This window comes from Dermochelys coriacea, chromosome 3 (genome assembly GCF_009764565.3).
Source record: "Dermochelys coriacea isolate rDerCor1 chromosome 3, rDerCor1.pri.v4, whole genome shotgun sequence".
In the NCBI taxonomy this organism is placed as follows: Eukaryota; Metazoa; Chordata; order Testudines; family Dermochelyidae; genus Dermochelys; species Dermochelys coriacea.
Window position 1 is genome coordinate 41,112,713 of NC_050070.1, and position 15,154 is coordinate 41,127,866.

Here is a 15,154-nt window from a genome sequence, read left to right on the forward strand (position 1 = left end):
AAAAACCAGCTGAAGGTGCATCTAGCAGCGTTCAGATGCCCAATGATCACCTTGGGGTAATTGGTGCAAACACTGTGGGGTGACAGGGACACTTTCCCCTTCCTTGCCAAATTTTTATTATCCTGTTGATGTCCCTTACTAAGCCCCTGCAGGGCTAATATGTTCTCTCTCTTGGTTTCTTCCCTGTCCTCACCATCCAGATTTTCATGTGTGGTTTCACCACTACTTAAGGTTACCACTGCTTAAGCATCCCAGAATTAAAAACCCTTCTACCTGGTACAGCTTGGAAGGTCTTCATAGAGATCAGTGGTGCAAAGGTAATTACAAAGGCCCAGGTTTTGCAAGGTACTTAAGCACATGCCCAACTTCAAGCACCGGAATAATTCTATTGTTACCTTGTTGAATGCAGGGCCAAAGAAAGTGCATCATGGGGAAGAAGATGAATTTCTACATTTCTGAGGGCCAGGGATCTGGGTGGAAGCAACCTTTAGTTTTCAGAGGAAGCCTGGTATATTTGAGACAGTAATCTCCTTTTGGTATCACATTTGATGATAGCAGTCTGGATTCTTTTTGGATAGCAGGCACTTCCCGTGCTTAAAGTTCATCACTACCTGTCATAAAAATAAAGGGAAGGTAACCACCTTTCTGTATACAGTGCTATAAAATCCCTCCTGGCCAGAGGCAAAACCTTTTTACCTGTAAAGGGTTAAGAAGCTAAAATAACCTCGCTGGCACCTGACCCAAAATGACCAATGAGGGGACAAGATACTTTCAAAAGCTGGAGGGGGGAGAAACAAAGGCTCTCTCTGTCTGTCTGTGTGATGCTTTTGCTGGGAACAGATCAGGAATGCAGCCTTACAACTCCTGTTAAATTAGTAAGTAATCTAGCTAGAAATGCATTAGATTTCCTTTTGTTTAAAGGCTGGTAAAATAAGCTATGCTGGATGGAATGTATATTTCTGTTTTTGTGTCTTTTTGTGACTTGAGTTTTGCCTAGAGGGATTCTCTATGTTTTGAATCTGATTGCCCTGTAAGGTATTTACGATCCTGCTTTTACAGAGGTGATTCTTTTACCTTTTCTTTAATTAAAATTCTTCTTTTAAGAACCTGATTGATTTTTTCATTGTTCTTAAGATCCAAGGGTTTGGGTCTGTGTTCATCTGTACAAATTGGAGAGGATTCTTATCAAGCCTTCCCCAGGAAAGGGGGTGTAGAGCTTGGAGGGATATTTTGGGGGAAGATGTCTCCAAGTGGTCTCTTTCCCTGTTCTTTGTTTAAAATGCTTGGTGGTGGCAGCATAAGGTTCAAGGACAAAGCAAAGTTTGTACCTTTGGGAAGTTTTTAACCTAAGCTGGTAAGAATAAGCTTAGGGGGTCTTTCATGCAGGTCCCCACATCTGAATCATGAGTTCAAAGTGGGGAGGAACCTTGAAAGCACCATTATTACAAATGCTATTTCCTTGCCATCCTCTTCTGTAGCTGCCAATATCCCTATCATGCTGCATCCTCCCCATGAGCTTCCCATATTGTTTTTCTGCCCCACACCCTCTTCCTAGTGTCATGTTGATGTACAGCCAGGAACACAGAAAAGAAGTGAGGTCAGAACAGAGGATAGTACTTTTGTAGTGATACCCAGGAGGTGACAGCCAGCCGTACTCTTAAGGCACCTAAGGCTAACATTTAGGTACCACTGATATTCACGAAACCACCAATCAGCTGCCACCTAACCCTGTAGGTGCAAAAGTTTATGCCGGTGGGCATGTGTAAAGCTGTCTGAGTTCTGACACCAACGGCTTGGTGCCTTAGCTTATGCCTAAACCCCAGTGGGATTCTCAAACCATGTGTTCCCCAGTTTATCTTGCCTGCAGGGCCCAATCTAGTAGGCATGCTCACAACACACCTAATCTTCACAGAAGACAGCTGGGAACAAGCAGGTCAGGAATTTTATCCAAGATACCCAAAAGCATGTTCCCCAGGATACCCAAAAGCCTAGCAGATAGGACACTCCCCTGAGATGTGGAAGATCCAGATTTGAATTATCTCCTTTGGAGCCGGGACTTGAAGTCATGGTTCCCACATTCCCAGTGAGTGCCCTAACCCCACCAGGCTTGTGGGTGTTATGGGGTAGAGCTCTCTCAATCTCTCCTGTTGAACCTGTTCCACTTTGTAAAATTAGCAACTTGTGCCATTTCCACTAGGCTATAGAGTCTCTTTGCTTTTTCACAGGATAGGGCAGGGCTGACATGACCTAGGTGCCTACTTCCAGGAGATGGTTCTCAGCGAAGAATCCCCAGAAGAGAAGGTGCTTCCCTCCAGCCCATCAGTCAGTTGCCTCAAGCCCTTTTTTGGATCTGGGTCTTAAGTCCCACCCCTTTCCTCTGCATTTTACTCCTGTCTACTTTAGGTGAGTTCCTGCTCAGCTTGCTGATTTTTGTGAATCCCTTTCTCAGATGTTTAACTCTACCCACACAAGACATGGGGAACCTACGCACTGAACTTGGGCCTGTGAATTCCACTGGGCAGCAGGGTGCCTAGCATTTAGGCATTGGACCTCTGGGCATTGGATGCCTGTGTCAGCTGTGTGACTCTAGCCCCAACTCTTTCAATGCCTTCTAGCTTATGTACTTTGCTTGTCTGCCACCTCACATTGGACCTGATTGAATACCCAATGAGGACAAGGGGACTCTTTCCTCTGCCTTCAGCAGGAGTTGGATCAGGCCTGCCTAGCTGCATGTTGTGTCCTTTGGACTCTGGTGCTTTGTTGCAGCCCAGAAGCCACAGCCCTGTGGTCATGTTTGCACACAACTGACATCTCCTACTACACCCTGAATAAAGGGCCTGCAGTTGAAGAGATCCTGAGTGTAATCCAAGACAGGGCAGGCTGTACATTCCTATGGTCAGTTTTTTAAAGACAGTTAATATACAACAAGGCACTAAAAGGCAGAGGATGTAATCAGAACTTAACAGTACCCCTGAAAACCAACACCCCCACCCAAAAATACAACAGGGGACAAGAGGGAGCCACGGGTGAGCTGTTGCTCTATATATTACATGTTAATTACTCTAACAGCTGTCTCTGTGGCAACAACCTACATTCATTGCATATGCACTCATACCACCTCATCTGCCTATAGAGATGTAACAGATTTGGTTGAGCTCCCTCTGCTGGACAGTTGCCAAACTGCTGAAGGAGGTTCCCAATACTGAATCCCACATATCTTTCTGGTGCTGGGCAGAGTATAGACACAGTCCCCGGCTTTGGGCCTCTAAGCACACACTCCAGGTGCAGACCTCATGTCTGACACCCCTCTTGGCAGTGGGGACACTGTAGCCCAATTGCCGAGGCCATGAAACTACTGCCATCTTCCCAACCCTCTCCAGCAGCTCTTGCGTTTTTCCCAGAATCCCAACAAAAGTGGGAGCGTTCTGGGTTACAGTTTGCCTCTTCAGGGGGACGCAATAATGAGAACAAACAGATAAACTTTGTAAAACATCATTACTGTTTACTTAGGTAGCACGAGAAATACACAGACCTATACAAAACAAACACTCCTATAGGCATTTCCCTACATCAGGTTCCTCCGCACACCAGACAATTCTTGAGTTTAGGACAGGATCCTTTTCTTGAAGTTCATGGTTTCTCTTCAGAATCACAGTACCTCTCTAGGTCAGCTACTTTCTCTGCCCTTGGTCAGTCCACAGTCAAACCAAACCCTCCTGCTACAAAATTCCTCCCCAAAGCGTCCTCTCAGTGAATCTCTTGAGTTTATGTCTCACCAACAATACCTGGTTCCTTATTCTGTTGCTGGGAATTTTCTCGCTCTATTTCTCTAGTCCCCTGCAGAGAAACTTGGTTGAACTGGTTTCTCTAGTCTTCAAGGTTTCTCAAGCCTTTCTACCTAAAAAACGGCCATTTAAAGGTCTAATGACCCACTACTATTTCTGGTCTGGGAGAAATAAGCTGCAGCCCTGTCAGCAAATGGTGGATTCCACATCCACATCAAAGCATTCCATGATACAGCAATTTCATACTAACAACTTGATAATATCAAATAGAATTCATAAATTGTACATAGACAAATTCCCCAGATTGTCACAATAGCTCTAACTCTATCTAATTTACTTTGTAATTCATGGCCAGCTATTGTAAAATAATTCTAATCTATAGTTTACACCTGTCATTCATGGTTGTGATATCAGAGTAGGGAATTGTGATCTCATTATTTTTAAAATACCAAATAATACAAACTATCAACTTTAAAATTCAAGGTGCTGGTTAGCTATTAGTTTCTATAATGCTCTTTTATACCTATCCCAGAGTTTCAGTTTTTATTTTTTGTTTTTGGGCTGAATCATAGAAAGAGAGGGGAGAGGAAAATTGCTTCAAATTTAGCTTCACAAAAGATGTAATTTTAATGGTGCCTTTGTTTGGCAGAGAAAACTTGGAAACTGGTGGTGAAATTGCCTGCCATCCATTCTCATGCTGGAGAAGACTATCCCAGCAAAATGAAACTGCTGCCTTGTAAGGGTTTAATTAGCATTTATCCATAGCCATTATGGATGTCTGGAATCTTCTGACAAAATATTTTTCATTGGAAAATGTCAGTTATTTGAAAATGAAACTTCTTGTGGGAAAGAGTAGGTTTTGCCAAACTGCTTTTTTAAAAAAACTTTTGAAAAGCTTTGACATTTTCAAAATGAAAAAAAATCAATTTTGTTTTGAAGTATAAGCTAATTATAATTTAAAAAGATCAAAATTGAAACCAAATGTTTCAAAATTATTGAAATAAAGCATTTAGATTGACCCAAACTGCGGGTTTTTTTCTGATTGTCGAATCTTGAAAAGTTTCCATATTTCTTCTTATCCCAGTTTGGGATGGGAAATATTTCAAAATCTTGAAAATTTTCCAGGATTAGAAAACCATTTTCTGCCCATCCCTAATAGCCACACAAACACTGATTGCTAAGAAAGCTAAATTAGATAGAACAAAAGCCACTATAAGCCCTGCCCATCTCATACTCCCATGCAAGGTCCAGGCAAACTAACAGTGCTTGCTGTTGGTGGAGTACAGAGATTGCTCACTCATAGTTAAGGTTAAGATTCTGTCAAGGATATTTTTAGCAAAAGTCAAGAATAAGTCGCAAGCAATGACAGGTTGCGGGCAATAAACAAAAATTCACGGAAGCCCACAACCTGCATCTGACTTTTACTAAAAATACTCTGGGGAGTGGGAGTGATAGTCAGAGCACTGCTGGGGGCTGACCTTTGGCAGTTGTTCCAGTCCCGCTGCTGCTCCTGCAGTAGGGGCTGACTCAACCCTGGCTGCTGCTCCAGCCTTGGGGGTCGCTGCCCAGGGCTGACAGTTGCTCCAGCTTTGCCCCAGAAGAAGTCCCGGAGGTCTCGGAAAGTCCCGGAATCCGTGACTTCTATGAAAGAATCATACCCTTATTCATAGGACCTGTGTGGATGCATATCACCATAAAGATGATAGGGAAATGTGGGGAGGTGGAGTTATAAACCAGCACCCCTACCATACTGACCCAGGGAGCTGGCTGGCAACACAGGGAACAAGTTGAACCCTCCTTGGGGAAGGATTAGGCTCATGATGTGCATTTGGTGTCAGGGCTTCCTTTGGGACAGCACATGTTTGAACCAACCCTACACAGATAAGTACTTAAAGTACAATTTAGCACATCCTTATTTCTCTAATCAGTAATTAAAAGATGAAATAGCTGCATATAGCCTTATCCATACTAAAAGAAAGGAACTTAGCATTAACACAGTTGGAAAAGCAGGGTACCAAATTATGCTTAAGCCTGGTGCACACGGCAAACATTATCTCGACTACCACAAGTCACTGCCCCTCCAGGCAATGGGTCAGAAGCTCTAATCCAAAGTGCAAGTATGGGTGTGCTCATCCAGTTTTGCCAACATGGCTCAGAACCAGTAAAGTGATCCAGTGACATGGGCAGGATTTTCAAGTGATTATGAAACCTGTCATCACAGGAGAAGCAGTGGGCTGGCAAAATGCAAAAAAGAAGGGAGAATGCTCTGAGGGAAGAGGCCTATATCAAAAGGGTGGCAGCACTCAAAGTGGGGCAGAGTGGCTAGAAGCATGGGATAGATCCTTTGCCAGAACTTTATAGGAAATCTGGGGGAGTATTGTGAACTTAAGGGAACATTGTGCATTTAATTATATTTATTTAATAAAAGGACTTAATAGGCCTTTTATACACACACACACACACACACACACACACTCTCTTTGAATTACAAGAAGCATCATTCATGTAGTTTGTTATGCCAGGCACCAGAAACTCTTATTGTATTTATATGGTCATTCACCCACTTGTGTCTTGAGTCCACTCCTTCACATGTGAATGGAGGTACTATCTTGTTGTCTTCATATAAATCTGGTAACAATTAATCCTTCGCTTAATAAATGTATGGTCCCAATCCTGTGAGGAACAGAGGGCACCCAACTTCCATTGTAATCAGTAGGAAATAGGGGCACTCAGAACTTCCCAAGATAATGCCCTTTGTGTGTGTATTTTTTCTGCCTCTGTATATACTCACATATCATATACATGCACATTCCTTATAAGTTATATACTGTGCATACAGTAGGCAGAAACACCTCTCTTTTTAACCAGCAAGTTAACTGATTGATGATTAAGATTTTGGAGGTAAGTGAGTAGGAGCTGGGCTCTTTCTTTCTTCCCATGTTAACAAGGCTTTTTTAATATAGTTGACATGGCTTAACATATGGCGACGATGTTTTTTATAATCCAAGCAGCCCTTAAGGAGGCATTGGGGAGGCTCAATTTACAGCTCAAGGCACCAGGAGGATCTTATGTCTCCACTAATAAGACTTTAAAGTATATGGCTCCTCACTGGCCTTTGAAGTCATTCTTGTTCTTTAAGTTTCACCTACACACAAAAAATTAGATTTTTAAATTGTTTTCTTATCCTTGACTTGGACCACTTTCACACAGAACATGGCCCTGTGGGGAAATCCTTATCTTTAGGTCAACATTTGCTCTTTTTAGGAGAGAGATCTGTTCCCAGCTCAAAAAATAATATTAAAAAAAAATAACACGGCAGATTTTTTCCCTTTAAATTACTCTTTCACGCCTACTAGACTGACCTCACTCCTGGGAGAACCAATCAGTTGATTCTATATTTAGCAACACATCTGCCCATAAATGGGCGGGAAGAGGTAGTAGCCTCTCTTTAGAGAGAGAAATTATTTTTGTTTTCCTCAGCCAGAGCCTGCTAAGCTGAGTGAGGCTGGTCGTCCTCTCAGCTGTGCAATTTTTATTTCTCCCTAGGTAAGTATGTTTCCATTTTTAAAAAAAATTCAGAATCAACTGTAATGATGATAGAAAAATGTTATATACTTTTCTGTACAAAATATATGACCCGTATTGGTGAAAAAAATAAAAAGGCATAATATACATTTACAAATAAAAAAAAATGACAACAGGAGGGGAAAATATTGCATGGTGTTATTCTGTTCATTAATTTTACTTTAATGAATATTATTGTATTTGCATCATTATCTTTCTACATAAATACAAACTCAAGGTAGGGGGGTGTATATGCCTTCCTTATTCCAAGTACAGAGTTACTCTTTCTTCTGTACTTACTTAAAAAAAGAAGAAAAAAATAATTTAATCTTGAATATAAACTTAATATATATATCTTCTTACTATATGTTCCATTCTATGCATCTGATGAAGTGGTCTGTAGCCCACAAAAGCTTATGCTCTAATAAATTTGTTAGTCTCTAAGATGCCACAAGTATTCCTGTTCCTTTTGTAGATACAGACTAACACAGATGCTACTCTGAAACTAGTCTATTTTTGTCAGTTATATTTCCAAGTATCTTTCTTAAAAAGATAGATTTCTGATTGTTATTGCTTTGTGTTCCTTGGCGTGTTTTGATCCTCCTGAAAATTCCAGCTAAATACCTCTGATAGAGCTTTTGGAATTGCTCTCATGCTATTGAAATTATGACTGCTAGAAAGAGATAGTGGAATTGGATGATTACACATAAGAGCCAATGAAAGTGTTGTAATGAAGGATAATAGATGTTGGAATGCTCGGCAGCGACTCACTTTCACTATCTCACTGTTTCACATTCTTTGTCCTCCAGTTAAAAGGACAGGGTGCATTTACAATGTGACTGGGAATCTCCATACTTTACAGAGAGTCTGTTGCAAACTACTTTTGTATGTGGAAAGTTAGGATGATTACATTTCATGCCATGCGGATTATATTTATTGGGCCAAATGCAGCTCTTGTGTAAGCAGCTTTAGTGACTTTGGACTCTTTCTAAAAGTCAGAACAAAAGGTTTATAAAATCATTTTTTTTGCTTTGAACATTTAAAATCTTCTGGAGAAAAGTTAATCAGTGTATGTACCCTGTCTGGGCCAGATTCTGCCTGGACCTTACATGGGGCACTATGGAAAGAGTTAAAAAAGGAGCCTTCACCCTTTATGACAGGTTTCAGAGTAGCAGCCGTGTTAGTCTGTATTCGCAAAAAGAAAAGGAGTACTTGTGGCACCTTAGAGACTAACAAATTTATTAGAGCATAAGCTTTCGTGAGCTACAGCTCACTTCATCGGATGCATCCGGATGCTGGAATTTTCAGGAGGATCAAAACACGCTGGATGAAAGCTTATGCTCTAATAAATTTGTTAGCCTCTAAGGTGCCACAAGTACTCCTTTTCTTTTCACCCTTTATACAGCCCACATAAGGACCCGACAGAATTACAGTTCTTACAGTCATGGACATACAAGAATGGTTCCCTCCCTACTCTCCTGAAGGTTCATAGTGCCCTTCAGGAGGGTGCCCTAAGAGGGTGAGCAGGGGTGTCCAGGAGGCAGGGCCATGGCTCCGCCTCCTACCTCTGTGCTGGCAAACACATCTGGATGGCTGCACAGGGGAGCATATGCACCAATGAAGGGGTGAAGCAGTGTGCAAAGCCTCCCTGGACACTAGGAAGGTCCAGGAGGAACTTGCCTGTCTGAGCCAAACTGCTTCCAGATTGCTCCTTATTGGGGACTATGTGCAATTTGCATAATCTAGTCCTAAAGATTTTTTTAGTTTGAGAACTATAATTGTGTTTGGCTCTTGAATACACTAGTATTTACACAGAAACATCAGCGTTTAAGCAGTTTCACAAATAAAAAAGGGAAAGTAACACCAGATCCCATAAATTCAATTCCATCCTGATTAATTATCTTCTGACTGATATTTGAGAGCCACAGATGACCCTTGATCTTTACACAAGACTTCCATAGGCATCCATGTGAGTCCTACATATTAAGCTGTGAGAGAATGTGTCTTTGTATAGGAATTTCTAAGAGACCAATGTAGCCATCTGAAAATTACTTGATGTGTTCTGTCTGAGGTCTTAGGGTACTTCCAGAATACGGGCATTTGAATTAAGTGGCAGCTGGGAGTTTCCTTTCTTCCATCTTTTACAATATAGTATAGGCAACTGGGAATTAAAGCTATTCTAGTGTTCTAACAGTTACACATAATGGGGTATAAAGGGGAAAAATAGAGGACCCAAAACAGAGCATATTTTATTCTTCATTAAGTGATAAAATAAAATAGTGTAATCATTAGTGTAATCACAGCAGGCATTGGACAGCAGCTAGTGTATGGAAAAATATGAGTAGAGGCATATGCTGCAAAATATGTGGAAGCCATGAGATTCCTACAGAAAAGTAAGAATAAGGATACGTGCAGAAGCAAGGGAGCAGGCTATACTGATCTTTCAGCTAGCATACTCAGGTAGGGCTCAGTCAGAGCAGGCAAGAGCTTGTCTATCACTCTTTGCACTTTTGCAGCCACACAAGGGCAGAGATGAGCAGAGAAAGTACATACTGTGTGGTGCAGACTTGGCAATGGGGAAAAGATGCAAATCTGCAAGCAGCAAGGCATTTAAGATAGATGAAATGTACGGTAGACATGGTGGAATGCAAGTTGTCATGGGAACGCAAGTTGTCTATGGGGAGCACAATCATATTCTCCATCTCACAGAAGTCGATAATCCTATTGACCAGTTTATTGCGGGAGTGCCAGTGCCCAGGGGCTGTGTTTATGAGCTTATTAGAGTTACTACTGGTACTTTAAATCTTAAATGAAATCATTCATCTGACTAGCTAGCTTTACAACTAACCCCACTTCCTTTGCCACAAATGCACCCACTTTTTGAAGGTACTGTCCCGCAGTTCTTGATAAGCTGCTTTTGTACTCCAAATGTGCTCATACTGTATTATGAGTGTGTGTAGAGCCTGACCCCTGAACTCTACCTTCTCTCTACTTGTGACTGACTACCGTATATTGCATAGATAACACAAGTAAATATTCACATGCGACCCTCTCTAACTGACTTGAATAATCTAATTACTCTGCTAAATAGAAGTATGAATTAAATTGTTTTATATTTTATTTAGAGTCTCTAATCTTCTGGGCAGGGACCATGTCTTTGTGTTTCTACAGTGCCTAGTGCAATGGAATCCTGACCTTGATTTGGGTCCATGGGAGCTACTGTGACAGTAATGTGTATATATTTAAAATTAACAATAACCAATTGACCAGTTATACCAATGGGAGTTCCATATGAAGAAAGAGGGCATAATGGGACCCAGATATCCTAGAACTCTACATCTTCATGTAGAATTCCTTGTGGAGTTAATGGGAGTTGTGTAGCCGAGGTTCAAGGGCAGTGTTTGGCCATTAGGTCATATTGTATGTTGGCTCCATGGGAGGAACTCTCCTTAACATATGCGGGAGTCAAATATCACAAGTAGGATATGGCCTTGGATGCCAAATTCTGAAATTTTGACTCTTCAATACTCCCTGACTGCCATGACTTTAAGAGGAGTTTCTCCTGACTAGGACCAAGGACTAAGCAAAGAAACTGTAAGCTTTGCTATCTGTAACTGTTTAATTGAATTGATAGTCTTTAATTTGACGATAACTTTTGGGGTGGCTACACTAGGGTTTTGTGTAAACAATTCCCTCTGCTACTAACACTGATTCAGCGGCATGGATGGGAGAGCTAGTGGAGCCTGGTCTCCAGTCTGTGACTAGTATATTAAGCCCCATGGGTGACATCCTGGATTACTGAAATCAATGGCAATACTCCTATTGACTTCAGTGAGGCCAGATTCTTACCCACATATCGTGTTATCTAGCTCTGTCCCAGGCAACCTGGCAAAATCCATCCATCTCAGAAAAATAAAATGTCATAAATACAATGTATCACAATAGATAAACAGGAGCAGACCCGACAAAAGATTTCCCACAGAGAACACAGCATCCCCCATCTCATATCCACCCCATAATACCTGGGGTTAATCCTGACCCTATTGAATGCAATGGGAGTTTTGCTCTTGACTTTAATGGGGCTAGGATTTCACTCTCTCCCCCCCCCCACAGATATCCATCTAAAAGGACTGACTTTGCAGCACTTCTGAGTATTAAGCATATACTCCACAAGCATTGTACCTAATGATATTACATTTCGAACTGGGGCCAGGCAATAGCTTCCCTCTGTGTTAACAGAAGGCTAAATATGTCTGGCTGCTCACATGTCCTCTAATTACTTCTAGTGAGGATCTGCATTAGAGCTGGTTGGCCATTTGTGTTTATATTCTATATAAAGTTTGGACAAACACTTTAGAATGTCTGAACCCTAATTGTGAGGAAGTCTTAAGAATTGAGTCATTCGGAATAAAGGGAAAGAGACACACTTCTCTGAAAAGTTAATTTTATTTTTAGAAGAGAATTATGAACTTCAAAGTAGCAAAACCTGATCCACCAGCCACATGCATCTGATTCTGCTGACCTACATTTGGTCTCAGTAGGAGTTACATACATAGAAAGTATAAGAACCTGGGACCATGTGGGTTCTGGGCCACCAATGCTTCTGCATCATCATTGGAAGCTTAGGCTATGTTCTGCTGGAGGAAACTGTGAAACTAGACCCTCCAGGAAGTACTGCCCAGCAGGGTGTAAGTGGCAGTCCACTGATTGGCTCATGTTGGTATGTAAACCAGGAAGCCATCATGGGCAGCTATCTGAGGAATGATACAGACTACTTGCTTGATTCTGCTCCAAACCTTGCCTTGTTGTGATTTACACTGTGCTTAGACTCTGGCTTCTGACCCTGATTTGTCCCTGATTCTGCAACTTTTCTGCTGTCTGTAACCTTGTGCCTGGCCCTGACTCCCTAGTATCCTGACCTGGCTCAACCCCAACTCTGCCACTTGCCTCCCACCTGCAACTTGGTGCCTGGTATCCTGACCAGGTTTCACCCTAATCCTGCTACTTGTCTCCTGACCACATCTTGATAACTGACTGGTGCATACAGGCTTCCCACTGCCTGGCCCTGACAGAAAGGATGCAGGATTGGGTGCATGACAAAGAGCATGTGAGGATATTCACAAAATAGCTTAATTGGACAAATGTAGCCTGAAAACAAACACAGGTAGATCTTAACACAGCTGTGTCAATAGTGGAAGTGAGGGGATCCAGGAGCTTGTTTGTTTGCACCTATCTGTCTCTGTAGAAACTAACTGTAAAAAGAGCTAGAGACATCAATCAGAGACTTACTAGAGTAAGAACTGCAGGATGGACTCCTTTTATCCTTTGCTTCCTGACAAGCTCATATGCTACCTGAGAATTCTAATTCTATTTTTCCAAGACTTTGTTGCTGCAATTAAGCAGTTATAATGCTTTCTTCAATAAATGAATGAATGAATGAATAAAATAAAAATAAAAATACTTAAACAAGGTATTATTAGGGCTGCTTGAAAATTTCCCTGTCAATTTTTTATAAAAATGTTATCAAATTTTTGTTTACCATTTATTTTCCATTTTCAAACTAAGACATTTTTGCATATGAATTTTTACAAATTTGAAATAATTAAAAACAATCTTATCATGTGTTTAAACCGGCAAAATCAAAATCATTGTTTAAAATGGAAAGAGAAACAAATGTTTTCAATAAATATTTATATTAATGCATTTTGTGTAAAAAAAAAAAAAAAAAAAAAAAAAAAAAAAAAAAATGAAACTAACATTAGTTTTTGTTGTGATTTTCATTTTATTTTTGGCTTGCTCTAAGTTATAGGACTCCTGTATTTTTCTTGAAATATAATATCCAGTTAAGTTGAATAGATATATTATTCATTTCAGTTCTAAAATATAGCTTTGCCCGATAGTTGATACATTTCCTGATCTACAATGTGAAACAGAACATGGATTAAAATATGTCACTACCACTGCCTTTGATTTAAATAAGAAATTATTTTGATGTGAGTATCTGAAGGAGTTTACAAGATGCATCTATTTCTATTTGACCTCCTTTGAGTTTTGTACTCTATATATGCAGTAATAATGGCTACTTGTTAGATCTTCTTTAAATTGGGGAAAATAATTGATTATGGTGGGTGGAAACCTGAGAACCATACCTGGGGACGGAATTTGCTGGTCCTGGTGTGGGCACAATGAAGATGAGGAAGGTGCAAGGAGTCTTCTTCCCCCCCCCCCCCATGTGGCCCACAAAAGACCCAGTCCCTTTGTACTCCTTCAGGGGCAAGAAGGAGGTGGACCAGCATGCTGTGGGGGAGCAGACTGGACCCCACAAAGGCATGTAATGGCTGGCACATTCCCCCTATACTCCAGGGATCTAGTCCTTACTAAGGCAAATACTCATTGATCTCACTGGGAATTTGCCTGACTAAGGACCTCAGGATTTGGCTCAAAGTGCTTTGCAAACTTTATATATAGGAATTGCTCCACTCACCACTGAAATGCAACCACCTCTAGTGTGGAATGTGGCAGCTGTTCAGCTGCTTGCAGCAATCCTGTATTACCATTTAGGGCAGGAGAACAGGAAGTGAAGAATCCCTGTCCAACTGAAACTGCAAGAGGAATTTAGGCAGGCAGATTATAATTATGCTATCTGTAATTTATCCAAGACACTGGTGGTAACATCCCTACTTTTGCAAAATGGTGTTATCGGATTTTTAGTGAACACAAATGGATAGTACCTCTGGGAGCACAATAGCTTTTCTTGACTCCATGCATGGGAATTACTTTTGTTTTGAGTCAGTGGGAAGTATGTCATATGAGGTCTCCCATCCAACTACTGATCATATCCAGCCAGACTTAGGGCTGATCTACAGTGCGGGGGGATTGATCTAAGTTATGCAACTTCAGCTATATGAATAATGTAGCTGAAGTCGACGTACTTAAATCTACTTATTGTAGTGTCTTCGCTGTGGTGTGTCGACGGGAGAGCATCTCCCGTCAATTCCCCTTGCGCTTCTAATTGAGGTGGAGTACCGGAGTCGACGCTAGAGTGACCAGCGGTCGATTTATCGCATCTATACTAGACACGATAAATTGACCCCCGCTGGATCGATCGCTGCCCATAGATCTGGCTGGTAGTGTAGACATACCTTTAGTTAGTGAGATTGCAGCCTGAGGTGGCTATATTAATCAGATATGACTTTGTCATTTATAAAATGGAATTGCTCAGGCCATAGTAAAATCACAAATACTTCAGCAAATAACAGTATTGTAAGGTTCTCAGGAAAGCATCATAATGGGTTGAAAGCCTTGGCTAAATATGACTGCCACTACTTATTCTGTAGGAGTTGGGAACTGGAGAAAATTGCAGCATGTCATCCAAGAGAGCTCCATTTTACCAGAGAAGGCATAAACACTTTGATCAGTCCTACCGCAACATTCAGACAAGATACTTGCTCCAAGAATATGCAGCAAGAAAGTAAGTATCGTACATTTCCCATCAGTGTAGAGGAGCTTTTGTTGCAGAGGAATCCATTTCAAAATGTAGAATTTTGTAAAAGAAAAAAAAAAGGGACTTTGTTCTGAATTTCAGATGTATGGAGAGCAATGGTTCTCAATCTTTTCCATACTGTGAATCCTCTGTCCCATGGTCTCCCTGCTATCTAGCTGGGACCCCCTTCTATTTAGCAATATGGAACGGTCATGGCTCCCTGATAGCTGTTCATTACCTCCAGGTTGGAAACTCCTTCCAGAAAGCAAAGTAATGACTCATAAAAATGCTCTTTGATTTTAGGGATGACCATTGCTATAGC

The 15,154-nt window shown here is 41.2% G+C and overlaps 1 protein-coding gene across 1 annotated transcript in view; it reads left to right on the top strand.

Moving 5' to 3' along the window:
* Positions 1 to 7,257: 7,257 nt before the first annotated feature.
* Positions 7,258 to 15,154, top strand: part of MYOM2 (myomesin 2) — a 114,295-nt gene continuing 106,398 nt past the window's right edge. Inside the window, exons 1-2 of the mRNA XM_043510349.1 lie at positions 7,258 to 7,331; positions 14,687 to 14,820. Coding sequence (XP_043366284.1) covers positions 14,714 to 14,820 — 107 coding nt within the window. The 5' untranslated portion in view covers positions 7,258 to 7,331; positions 14,687 to 14,713. The remainder of the gene's footprint in view (positions 7,332 to 14,686; positions 14,821 to 15,154) is intronic.